Raw genomic sequence first — 14540 nt, forward strand, 5'->3', positions numbered from 1 at the left:
TGATACATTTTCCACTAATTCGGTTTACATAAATTTAAAGAAATGCACCTTTTTAATGTACATTTTAATACCTGATATACATACTGTTGTTACTTATGGTGTTCTCATTGGTACCAGAGTATCTCTTCTACCTGGTAGCTGGATTTAATAAAATGTTTGGTTGCTAGAATGATTTGACCATCACATCTTCATATATTTGGAAAAGTAAACTGATAATAAATCTATTTGTATAAGCTAATTCAATTTAGATTGGTTTCTTTAAAATTGTATTAGAAGAACTAGCTTTTGGTGAATTGATGTGGATAGTAATTTCACAAAGACTTTTAAACAGGGTTTTTTTTTTAATTCTAAACAGGTTAAATTAACTTCAGTTTGGGGTAGTAGATTTGTTTTCTCCTCTGTCACAATATAATATCACAGACTGGATGGCAAAGCAACAGAAATGCATTTTCTTGTATCTGGAAGCTGGAAGTCCAAGATCAATGTCCACAGGAATGGTTTCTGGAGAGGACTCACTCTTTAACCTGTAGCTGCTATTTTTCTGCCATGTCCTCACTTTGTCTTTCTTCCTCATATACAGTCAGAAAGAAGAAGGAAGACAGACAGGCACAGAGAAATAGAGGTCTTTCTGCTGCCTATTCCTCTCATCAGAATATCAGTCCTATTAGATTAAGCCCCAACCTTATGACCATATTAACCTAAATTACCTCCCTATAGTCTTTATATCCAAATTTAGTCACACTGGGAATTAGGGATTCAGTAGGCATGATGTTGAGGGGAGCACATGCACTCTGTAGGGGAGAGAGAGATCCCCTTTACTTGTAGCCCTTAGTTCTTATGTGGGCTCTTTGGAAGAATCTCAGAACCCAACCCATACATGAGTAGATTAGCAAGAGATAAATGTAAAAGTTTTATTAATTTTACATCTATATGTGGATCTTCACAAACTTCTGAAGCATGGCACTACTTTTATAAATTTAGAGAAAGAACAATAGACTTCACTTCTTTTTCTTCACCACTCTCTCCACTCCTTCTCTCTGCTTGCATAATAATAATAATAATAATAATAATAATAATAATAATAATAATAATAATAATTTGTGAAGGCGGCATGACAGTGGAATAGGAAATTAATTCTATCGATGTAACTGAAGATATATGGAGAAAGAGAAGCTATTGAAAGATAAAAAAATACGTTGAATAGTTTATATATTCAGGTTTATTTACCAATCTCTGGTGATTAAGGCTATTTTCCATTCTTGATATTGAAGGTCATCTCTCCTCAAAAAATCTTTATGTCTTCCTGCGTGTGCAAAAATACGTGTATATGGCTCTTCCTAAAGTTACACTTCCTCAAGTGATTTCAGCTTGAAATAATCAATATAGCAATTATGCATATTTTGTGATAGTATCTCTTTAACTCTTTCCAGTCCACAGCAGAGAGATTTAAGTTCATTCTTAATGACAGGCTGTTGTTTAATTTCTACTTTAGTCATTTTGACACATTGAGTTTCTGGAGGCACCTCATAAATTTCCATTGTTAAAGTCAAGAAACATTTTATAAATACAACATTTAATTATTTTATTTATGTAAAGATGTCATGCTATTTAAAATTCTGTCTAAATGGTTTTTCTCCCCAGCACAAAGTGAAAAAAAATGTAATTATTTTTTTTACATTCAGCCTGGGAGCTTTCAGTTAAAGCACTGGCTTTGAACAAACATTGACTTATGAGTATACTGTGTACACAAATTAAATGTAAATCTTGAATTAAAAAAATACAGATGTGGAACTTTCACAATGTGAAAGCAAAATATAACAATAACCCCAAAGATAGAGGAACAAAATACATCATTAATTTTTAGTTGTTAGCATACATGGTTGCTTGGGATAATACCTTTCATCATCTTTATAATGATTACAGTAGCCATGTAAGTGCTGATTTTTAAAAATATATAATAAAATATAGAAAAATAAATCAATTTTAAGCTTAATAATAATTGGTCAATAATAGACCTCTTGATTTTTTAATTTTTCCTTTTCTTCTAAAGTTGCATACACTTAACCTTTTAAATGGGTGAATTTTTACATATGACCATGTGAGTCATTTGGGTAATTGCCAAATTATACACCTGTAAAGGTTATACATTTTTTAAGTTTTTTCTTTTTATGCAAACATATCCTGAGGTACTCAACAGATTTATGGCCAAAATAGATAGCAGGAAATTTCTAATAAGTTGTTTGGAATAATATTCAGTTTTAGATCATCTGCATCATGTCCTCAGTAAAAGATTCTGACTCTTTTATATAATATTTTATCACATACAATACATAGAAAGAATAAATTAGTTTGTACAGACTTAGGAAGAGTAAGCCAACTCCCTATATTAATATTAATATTGGGTTACAACTTTTATTTTGATGTTCAAGAGTAATTTTAACTGTATTAGGTCAAATACTAACAGGATAAATTAATTGTATTTGAACTGTATATTTAAAAAAAAATTAAAAGTTTTATGAGTAGATATTCTTAGTACTTTCTTAATAAATATTATCAAGACTGCACATTTTAAATATGTGAATATTTTTTATTTAGTACTTTATAATAAACACAGATATGTGGATTATATTTTGATAATTTTTTAATATTTTAGAATGCTAAGTTTGCATATCAAAACACTGGACTTCAGTTTCATATTACATTCCTTAGAATACATCAAATATGTTCCAGGTTAAATCTAGAGCTATGCTTTGCTATGATGGGTATTTTCTGTATTTGTTAACAATACAATATGATAAAGGAATTACTTATTTAAGGTACTTGTAAAGCTTTTTGCCTGTTAGCCATTGAACTCCCTAGATGGAAAAAATGTGGACTGAGCCTTTTTAAGAATGGTTTCAATGTAAAAGTCTATATTTAAATTGTTAATCTTAAGGAGCTATGCAGGTGGCACAATTCTTTGTTGTGGCCACCCTGCCTCTGCATTGTATTGATTCAATAAATAACATTTTGCTTATGGAATATCCAAACCTTTTTCATATGACTGGATAATATGAAAGATCATAAAATTACTTTAGAGTTAAATTAGCCTGTTTTATTAAATGCTAGATATAAGAAAAATCCATATTTGAATCACTTAGAAGTACTTACTTAAGAGCTGTTAAAACTTCTGGGCCTTTAGCCTGATTTGTTCCTATATAGAAAGCTGAGTAGAAAAATGAATGACATAGCTTTTTTGTACTTGCTCAGAATCATCATCTTCAATGGACCTCAAAATTGCTCTCTTAGTTAATAGCCTCCCATTACCACAAAATCATTTTTCTCTCTTTTGGGATAAAGTTGAAATTAACAGCCTCTCGTATTGTAAGCATATTCTATCTTAAAAATAGTTACTGAAATTGAAAATTATATCTATTATCATCATCAAATCTCTTTCCTGAATTGATACGTGAGAATTTCTGTACATTAGAATTACAGGGTTGGTCCCACTCTTCACCAGTAGAACCCCCAAAGGTTAACTTAATTATGGATTTCAAATGTGTAAAGATCGAGGTCAGCTCTTTTCCACCTAAACTAAAAGAGAATGATAGGAACTGAATGGAAAAGGAAGCAAGATACTGTTATTAAATATGAAGAAAAAATTCCTGTCTACAGATATTTGCACAAGAATAATATATTTTTTTTTGCAAAATAGTTTCCTGGAAAGACTTTTTGAGAATGATTCCTCATCTAATGTCAGTGTTTTTGTTCATAGACTCAAGAAATGAGAAAAAAATCTTAGATATTTTTAGCCTTTTTTGGACTTTAAATTAGCCTGGTCTGAGGTTAAAACAGAAAGCAAAGTTAACACTGCTTTGGTGCAAACTTCCTATTTTCAAGTTCACACCCATATTGGTTGCAACCTTTATTTTGGTCATTTTTTTTATGTTTTACCTATAGCAAATTTTAATGATTTTGCTATTGATAGATGTATCAAAATGGTAACATTCATCCAGTTAATGAATTATTAGGTAAACCATGATTTACCTAGTCCTATGGATAGTACAGTTTTACAGATTACATTTAAAAGAATTAATAATATGTATGAATACTTGATTAAGAAAAGTGCAAGGAAGTAAATGATTGAACATATGTGCAAGGGGTAAGCATACTAAAGTCTCTTTTAACTTCTTTGATGTTTCAGTATTTAATCTTTTACAATTTATTATTTTAGATTGCACCTACATCAGACAATGACTTTGGGAGATATAACTGCACAGCCACTAACCGTATAGGAACAAGATTTCAAGAATATATTCTAGCATTAGCTGGTAAGTCTGGCATAATAATTTTTTGAGATTTCACAAAATATTTCTCTAAGAAATGAGATTTTAAACTGATAAAATGGCATCATTTAATTTTCTATATCAACAAATGTTTAACATTTTCATAAATCATAGCTGTTACCTGAAAGTCTGAAGCAGTGGTATACAGTGAAGACTTGAACAATATTTACTGATCACGGTTATTTTTAATTTTGAATCTAATTTTCCCAAATGTATAAATGAGATATTTGTGAATGAATTATACAACATATGCTTTATGAAATCATATTATACTTCAAATAAAGTAAAAATCTAGTCAAAGTAATTTAAAAATTAAAAAATGGAAGAAAATAAAGTATGATTTATATATTTTTAACTTTTGGTCATTAAAGTAAAAAATGAAATAATTTTTAACAAAAAATATAAAGTTACATAACTTTTGTTGAAAACATTATAGTTAATGTGCATAAAATATGCCTGTTGTGCTTCTAATACTTAAATATATAGAAATAATAAAACAAAGAATAAAAATTAATTTTAACTGGTAATTGGGCTATGATCTTATTGAGATATGTATTTATAGAATTTATTAGATTTGACATGACTGATTAGAAATCTGGAAATACCATTTTCAAGTATAGTTTGTCAAAGCTCAAATAGAAAAATGCCTTTCAATATTAGATACAAAATATCAGCAAATAACTTTAATTTTAAGCTTTAATAGAATTTTATCTTCTGTAAAGAAGTTTTAAATCATTTTCTAAGTAAAGTTCTTATATGCAAGTTATTTTAGTAAGTTTTTATCACTATGAAGAAACACTTAAGAAAAAAATTTATTTCATCTCACATTTTCATATGTTTCAGTTATGGTAATCTGGCTCCATTGTTTCATGGTAAGAGGGCCTGGCTGAATAAATGTATCAAAATGTAACCAAGTAACTGTTCACAATGTGCTCATCTGAGGGCCTATGGCAAGCAGGACCCAGGCAGGGTAGAAAGAACTGCTGGAGCCTGATCAGGGTTACAAGAAGTCTGCATAAACTGTCAGATGTAAAGAATTAATGTTTCCAAAGACATTAATTAAATTATATATATATATATATATATATATATAATTAGTGTATATCTTATTAGTGTATATATATACATATTAATATATGTATTATTAGTGTGTGTGTACATACATATATGGCATATATATAGCATCATTTTCTTACTTTGGGGAAAAATAATTTTTAATAAGAGCAACAAACTAAATGATCCTGTGCTAATGAATTGGTATTGAACATATAAGTGAAATCTCATTTTCATGTACATGGAATGTACATGAAATGAGAAAATAAGTAGAAGAGTTTGTATGCATATCTATGTGTTGTTTTCAAACATTCCTACAAAGAGCTTCTCTGTTCTGGGATTGCCATTAGAAAGCAGTTTCTGAGATAGCTCTATCCAGAGAGAACATAGAAGATGTAACACTCCTAAAAGTCAGATCTCTTTCTCTAAGCATCATACTCAGAGTAACTAGGGATCCTTGTAGGAAGGGCTGCTTCCACACTGGAAAAGAGATAATAAAAGATAAATTTGGAAAACCTTGTAGTGCCTTAAAACAAAAGCAAATTAAATACATAACCTTCATAATAGAAAATATAATATTATTCATTAACTCATCCAAGAAGCTTCAGTGGTTCCTAAAGTAAACTTGTGAAAGTCAAGTGGAAAACAGTAAGTGGAAATAGTTCAAAGTACCTATCTTTAAATTAAGAATTTATTATGAAAATAAATATAGTAACATTATAATTGATTAACCTAATAGGTAACAAATTAGCAAAGTGATCAAAATTAATATCACTACTAATGAGAAAATTATACTTTTGTACTAGCAGGCATCCAAAAAACTAAGAATAATTTCTGTGATTCTGCTCCCAAAGAACATAATTAGAATTCAATTTGAGGATATTTGTAACAAATTCAAATTGAGGAACCATCTACTACTGAATAACTAACCTTCAGAATATCTTACATGAAAAATAAGGACTCCTTAGAGAATTCTCAGAAGAAATGTTTTAGAGAACTGACAAATACATATCATGCAAAGTTCTAAACTATATCATTTTGCTTTAAAGAATGTTAAAGGTGTGATGAATAAATTTTGATTATAGTCTATGGATAGATGACAGCTTAATAATTTTATGGAGTTTATATAATGGTATGTTTTTGGTAGTAAATACACAGTGAAGTTGGCATCATGCCCTACTCTAAATTGTTCAGATTTTATAAATATATTATTATGTACTTTATTAAAATTTTCAATAAAATTATATTTATTCAAAAGCAAACTGATAATTGAAGAAATCTAAGACCATTACACAAACATGCATGGATAGAGAAACTTTATAAAAGCAAAATAATTGTAATAATAGATAGCATTCTTTTATTTTATTTTTTCTCTTTAGTCATACATGACAGTAGAATACATTCTGACATATTTATACAAACATGAAGTGCCTTTATTTTAATTAACATCCCAGTCTTGTGATTGTACATGATGTAGAGATTCACTGAACATGTTAGATTCATTCACAGTCTTTCCTATTTCTCTCCCCTCTTCCTTCCCTTTATTCCCTTTTGCCAAATCTACTGAATTTATATTCCCCTCACCCCACTCCTTATGATGTTTTAGCATCCACATATCAGAGAAAACATTACACATTTGGTTTGGGGGGATTGGCTTATTTTACTTAGCACGATAGGCTCCAGTCCCCTCATTTACCAGTAGATGTTATAAAGTCATTCATTTCTGTTTCTGAGTAGTATTTCATTGTGTGTATATGTGTGTATATCACATTTTCTTTATCCATTTATCTATTGAAGGGCACCAAGGTTATTTTCATAGCTTAGCTATTTTTGAATTGAGCTGCTATAGACTTTGATGTGGCTATGTCATTCTAGTATGCTGGTTTTAATTCCCTTGGATATGTACCTAGGAGTGGTATAATCAGGTCAAATGGTGGTTCCAGTCCCAGTTTTTGAAGAATCTTCATACTGCTTTCCAGAGTGGTTGCACCAATTTGCTGTCCTACCAGCAATGTATGAGTGCACTTTCTCCCAACATCCTCACCAACATTTATTGTTACTTGTATTCTTGATAATTTCCATTCTGACTGGAGTGAGATAAAATCTCAATGTAGATTTATTTTGAATTTCTCTAATTGCTAGAGGTATTGCATACTTTTTCATATATTTGATGATCATTCATATTTCTTCTTCCATGAAGTGTCTGTTCAGTTCTTTGGCCATTTATTGATTGTGTTATATGGTTTTTAAGTTCTTTATATATCCTAGATATTAACATTATATCTGAGATGCAGTTGGCAAAGATTTTCTCCTATTCTGTGAGCTATCTCTTCACACTTTGATTTTGAATAATATTTTTCATTTGATATTTTCCCATTTATTGATTCTTGATTTTACTTCTTTTGCATAAGGAGTCTTGTTGAGGAATTTGGTTCCTAAGTTAACATGTTGGAGGATTGGGCCTACATTTTCTTTCAGTAAGTGCAGGGTTTCTGGTCTAATGCCCAAGTCTTTGATGCACTTTGTTTTGAGTTTTGTGCAGAGTGAGAAATGGAGTTCAATTTCATTCTGCTACATTTGTATTTCCAGTTTTCCCATCACCATTTGTGGAACATGCTATCTAAAAATACTTACCTATATTGATAAAACTAATCTACATCTTTTTGTGTGTGTATACATAGAATGATATGTGACTTTACACATGATAGTAATATATTATAAGGAATATTTTTATATTATATTATAATTTAGTCAAAGACAACAAATATTTCCAATATGTGGATATACATTTTATTCTAATATATAACAATTCCTAGATGAAATTTTTAAATAAATATACTGACAGCATTTACTATAACAATGAAGAGATAATCCTTAATTCATATCAGTACAATTATATTGTGGAAATCAAACATACAAACTTGGAATTCATATATTCATGAGCTCAATATTTCATACCTCACTCCAGTTTGCCATTATCTGTATCAAGAGGAGCAACTTGATAAAGTATAGTAAGATTGAAAGGCATTATCTACGAAATCGAATCATGCATAGTTGTCATCAAAATTCTAATACCTTAAGGAAACACATGATATATTTATATCAATCTAACAGATAGAGAACACAGGTTCATACATTATGGGATAACATATATATAGTTTATTGTTATTACATCTGGTGTTATTAATACTGACTACATCAGGGAATTTCTTGAGCAGAGTCAGCTTGAAGACATATAATTTTGTTATACCATTACTCACATGTGAACTTTTTTGTTTCCTTTCAATTTGTTTATTTTATTTTATTTTGGGTGTTATTTTTAATTTTTAATTAGAACTGATTAGTTATATATTACAGTAGGATGTATTTTGACATATCATACATAAATGAAGTATAACTTCTCATTCTTCTGATTGTGCAACAGATAGAATTATACCAGTAGTGTAATCATATGGCACATAGGTTAATAATGTCCAATTCATTTTACTCTCCTTCCTTCCCTCATATTCACTTTTCTCCCTTCAGTCTCCTTTCTTAAAAGTACCTTTATTCTTTCTTCCCCTCCTCCACCTTATTGTGAATTATCATTCATATACCAGAGAAAATATTTGGCCTTTGGTTCTTTGGGATTGGCTTATTTCACTTAGCATAATATTGTCCAGTTCTATCCATTTACCTGCCATGCCATAATTTTATTCTTCTTTAAGGCTGAGTAATATCCTTTATTCTTCTTTAAGGCTTTTATTCTTCTTTAAGGCTGAGTAATATCCCTTTAAGGCTGACTCTCTATGCTGCTTTCTGTAGTGGTTGCACTGATTTACAGCATCTTTATCAATATATGACACCTATACTCCTCAAATTGTTTTACGATATAGAAAAAGAGGGAACTCTTTCAAAATCATTCTATGAAATGAGTATCACCCTGATACAGACAAAGACACATCAAGGAAACAAAATTTAAGACCAATATCCCTAATGAACATAGATGCAAAAATTCTAAATGGAACACCAACAAATCACATAAAAATTAAAAAGATAGTTCACTTTGATCAAGTGGGGTTTTTCCCAAGGATGCAAGGTTGTTTTAACATACAGAAATCAATAAACATATTTCATCACATCAATAGGCTTAAAGACAAAAATCATAATGATCATTACAACAGATGCAGAAAAAGAATTTGCCAAAATTCAGCACCCCTTCATGCTCAAAACCCTAGAAAAACTATGAATAGTAAGAACATACTTCATCATATAAAAGCTATATATGCTAAACCAAAGGCCAACATCATTCTAAATGTAGAAAAAGTGAAAGTATTCCCTCTAAAACTGGAACAAGCACAGAGATTCCCTTTTTCACCACTTCTATTCAACATCATACTTGAAACTCTAGCCAGAGCAATTAAACAGAAGACAGAAATTAAAAGGACACAAATAGGAAAAGAAGAACTCAAATATCCCTATTCGCTAATGACACGATTCTATATTTAGAAGATCCAAAAAGTTCCACTAGAGATATTCTCAAACTAATAAATGGATTCAACAAGGTAGCAGGATATAGAAATCAACTGTTGTTTTGTACGTCACTGATGAATCCACTGAAAAAGAAATTAGGAAAACCATTCCATTCACAATATACTCAAAAAAATATTTGGGAATTGATTTAACAAAAGAAGTGAATAATCTCTACAATGAAAACCACAAAACACTAAAAAAAAAAAAAAAAAAAAAAAACAGAAGAAGACCTTAGAGGATGGGACGATCTCCCATGCTCTTGGATGGGCAGAATTAATATTGTCAAAATGGCCATACTACTAAAATCATTTTACATATTTAATGCAGTCCACTTTAAAATCCTAATGACATTTTTCATAGAAATAGAAAAAGCAACTATGAAGTTCATTTCAAAAAATATGATACACAGAATAGCCAAAGCAATACTCAGCAGGAAAAGTAAAGCAGGAGGAATCACAATATTAGACCTTAAATTATACTACAGAGCTATAGTAACAAAAATAGCATGGTATTGGCTCCAAAATAGACACATGCACTAGTAGTACAGAATGGAAGAAACAGACAAACCCACATAAACACAGTTGTCTCATATGAGACAAAGGAAACATAAACATACATTGGAGAAAAGATAGTCTCTTCAGAAATGGTGCTGGGAAAACTGGGAATCCATATGTAGTAGAATGAACTTATATCCCTATATATCACCCTGCACAAAACTCACCTCAAAGTGGATCAAGGACCTAGGCATTAGTACAGAGACCCTATGCCTACTAGAAAGAAAAGTAGGCTCCAATCTCCAAAATGTCATTTTAGGAAAAAATTCCTCAATAAAACTCTTAAAGCACAAGAAGGAAAATAAATAATCAATAAAATGGATTGTGTCAAACTAAAAAAGCTTCTTCACAGCAAAGGAATAAATAAAAAATGTGAACAGAGAGCTTTCAGAATGGGGGAAAATCTTTGCCACCTGCACCTCAGATAGAGCATTAATCTCCAGAATATATATAGAACTCAAAAAACTTAGCTCAAAAAATCAATAAATGGCCAAAGAAACCAAACAGTCACATCACAAAAGAAGAAATACAAATGGTTAATAAATTTATGAAAAAGTGTTCAATATTAGCAATTGTAAAAATGAAAATTAAAGCTACACTGAGATTTCATTTAACTCCTGTCAGAATGGCAATTATCAAGAATCCAAGTAACAAATATTTTTTAAAAAATTAAAAATTAAAAAAAACAAGTAACAATAATTGTTGGAGAAGATGTGAGGAAAATTGTATGCTCATACATTGCTGGTGGGACTGCAAATTGGTACAAACATTCTGGAAAGCAGTATGGAGATTCTTGGGAAAACTTGGAATAGTACCATCATTTGACCATGTTATCCCACTCCTTGGCATATATTTAAAAGATTTAAAATAAGTTTACTATAGTCACACAGCCACATCAATGTTCATAGCAGCTCAATTCATAATAATTAACCCGTGGAACCAGCCTGGGTGCCCAAAAAGTGAATGGATAAAGAAAAAGTAGTATATATACATAATGGAATATTACTCACCCATAGAAAAGAATGAGATTATGGCACTTGCTGGTAAATGGACAGAAATGGAGGCTATCATGCTAAGTAAAATAAGCCAATCCCGAAAAATCAGTAGTCAAATGTTTTCTCTGATATGTGGATGCTGACTCATAATAGGGAAGAGGCTGGGACAAGGAGGAGTAGAGGACCACTGAATTGGGCAGAGGAGAATGAAGGGAAGGAAGCGGGTTTGGGGAATGGGAAAGACAGTAGAATGAATTGGGCATAATTTACATATGTCCTTATATGAATACACAACCTGTGTATCTCCATATCATTTACAACCACAAGAATGGGAAATTATACTCCATGTATGTATGATGTCAAAATGAATTCTAGGATCATGTATATGAGAAAGAACAACAAAGGACAAATTAATGAAAAACATAAAAAAGAAAATATGTAATAAATTTATGTAAACTAAAACACCTCACTGGATTGTGAAATAGTAGAAAAAAAATTTACTTTTTCATCCTATTACTTTTACATTCTTACAAAATAATTCCAACAAGCAATTATTGCTTTTCTCAAATTAATTTTTAAAAATAATCTATCTCCCTCCCTCTCTCTCTCTCTCTCTCTCTCTCTCTCTCTCTCTCTCTCTCTCTCTCTGTCTATATATATATATACATATATATATATATATATATATATACACACACACATACACACACACACACACAGACACTCGCGCGAACACACACACACACTTGTATTAATATCAAAAAAATCTTTAAACATTATCTATTAAGCCCTGGCTTTATATTCCTTGAGCAACAATTGATTCAGACTCGTTTAATTTTTGTCCTGTCAGTTGAAATTTTAAAAAAAATTTCTATGATTCTATGGAAAGATGATAATATATACTTAATAATTTTTAAGTTTTTAATCCAAATATTAGAATATAACAAGAAATATAGCGATACATATTCTAAAGATTTCCTCATGAAATGTTTCATAAACCGGTCTTCTAGGCCATATTCCTATTTTCTAACTAGAGGCTATACTTTCTTTTAGTGCTCACATTCATATCTTGTATGTATATTTACATCCATGATCATGAATTATGGTTGTAGAACACATTAGAAATAAAATTTTACCTACCTAGTGTTATTCCTTCCTTATATTTTTCTACCTACTAAAGATTGTGATCTTTTGACAAGGTGCTCTGCATATTTTTGTTTTCAATTATTTTAAAAAACAATATTCTAAGCTTTTAAAACTTATTATCAAATAATGTCATTCATTTATTTAAAAATCTTATTTTAATTTTTGTGCTGTATTTCAGTTTTAAATATTGAAATACTCCTACCTTAACCTTAGAACAATGATCCCATTTTTGCATAATTAACACACTTTTGTGATAATGTCACCTTCTCCTACGCAATTTTGTGGGAGGGCCTCATCTATGAACTGCCATCAGTTACTACACACTGTGGCTGGGAGTACAAACCTCAGTCCTTTGTGGTTTCTGTGCCATGTTCCATAGCAAGTACTCTGAGATCTACCTGATGAAAATGTTGTAATGGCTATGTGAGTTAATATGTTTGAAATATCCAGTATATGGCAAATACCCACAAAATATTAATTGACTGTTATTATGGCCAAATTTTAGATTGTATTATTTGCTTCTACATACATATAGTATGTTGATGTCTTTTTAGTTGTATTACAAAGTCTAGACATCTTATACCAATGAGTAATAAAATGAAATTAAGTCTTGCTTATTCTGGGCAGTGTGTTTCTGTTAATTAATACAATCTCTATTTTATTCTTTTCCCTTCTAATACCTTGTTCTACATATTTTTCCCACTATTGAGGGTGCTTGAGAATTGATTTTGTTTTTAACCTTAACTCAGGACATGATACTTATACCTATTAAATCTCAGCTTGACAGTTTTGACTCATCTTCTTAACCTACTAAGACCCTGTCAAATCCAATATTTTAGGTTTCTTTCCAAGATTGACTTAATTCACAAATATCATGAAGCAGTCATCTGTACTTTCAGTTAAGTCATGAAAAAGGCTATAAAAGTCACTTTTGAGAACAGAGACCTACTTATAGGTTAAACTTGATCAATTGACCAAAATTCTATAAATACGGAACTATAGTCAATGTACTGGTCCTTGTACTAAGATGGTATCTTATTCAGAAGCAAGTTAACATTAGCTCTTTTGAAAACACATTCTCTTTGCCTGAATATAAAGCCATGTTTCTCTGAAATGATCTATCCTGGAAAACTCTATATCTTGTTCATTTTTTTAAAATTTCCCAGAAATCATGAGATGAACAGTGATATTTTTACTAACAGAAAAAAATATATTAGTGAGTTTTATTAAGCTCCAGACACTGTTCTAGATCTTGGGAACCTGAAGATGAATAATATACAAAGCAGCTGCAGTTCAAAATTAAGGGTTGTAGTAGAAGTGTAAATCAAAGTCCTGAGAACACAAAATTGAATTCCCACTGAAGCTCCTGGGGGAAGCTTCAGATATGGATTAGCTTTGCAATGGGACAATAATAAGTCGGTAGAAACAGGTGCAAAAAGAAGACAGGAAATACTGAAAGGATCAAGATGACACTTGTACAAAAAGCACAATTCTATGGCAGGGTGGACAATACTAAGAAAGGAGGCACATAGTGGAAACCTGGAGTGTATTGTGTGATGGGTCCCATGGTGGGTGCCATGAATAGAGAGGTAGTGAGAGACCTAATTATGGATATTCTTAAAAACATGAATAGAGAGGTAGTGAGAGATCTAATTATGGATATTCTTAAAAACATGCTTATGTTCTGCCTGTTATGGAAAGAAAACTTTAGATTTATTTTAGCCATAAAGCAACTTAATCCATTCAAGTGCCCTGCCAATATTCCAGAGACTGATTTTTAACATAACATTAGATATGGGGAAAAGGTCACTTTCTGTATTTTTCCAAATAGCCCAGTTATGTAAATATACAAACATCTAAAGTAGTGTCCACTCTTGTAAAAAGGAAATATATACATAATTACATATTATTTTATACTATTATTTAATATAGTATTGTTATATAAATATATTACC

At 30.6% G+C, this 14540-nt stretch overlaps 1 protein-coding gene across 2 annotated transcripts in view; it reads left to right on the forward strand.

Annotated features, from left to right (window-relative positions):
- The window catches only part of Ncam2 (neural cell adhesion molecule 2), a 477943-nt gene that overhangs the window by 357487 nt on the left and 105916 nt on the right, over positions 1–14540 (forward strand). For both annotated transcript variants that reach the window (XM_078044488.1, XM_078044487.1), the window contains exon 11: positions 4214–4310. In XM_078044488.1, coding sequence (XP_077900614.1) covers positions 4214–4310 — 97 coding nt within the window. The remainder of the gene's footprint in view (positions 1–4213; positions 4311–14540) is intronic.

Source organism: Ictidomys tridecemlineatus, chromosome 3, assembly GCF_052094955.1.
Source record: "Ictidomys tridecemlineatus isolate mIctTri1 chromosome 3, mIctTri1.hap1, whole genome shotgun sequence".
In the NCBI taxonomy this organism is placed as follows: domain Eukaryota; kingdom Metazoa; phylum Chordata; class Mammalia; order Rodentia; family Sciuridae; genus Ictidomys; species Ictidomys tridecemlineatus.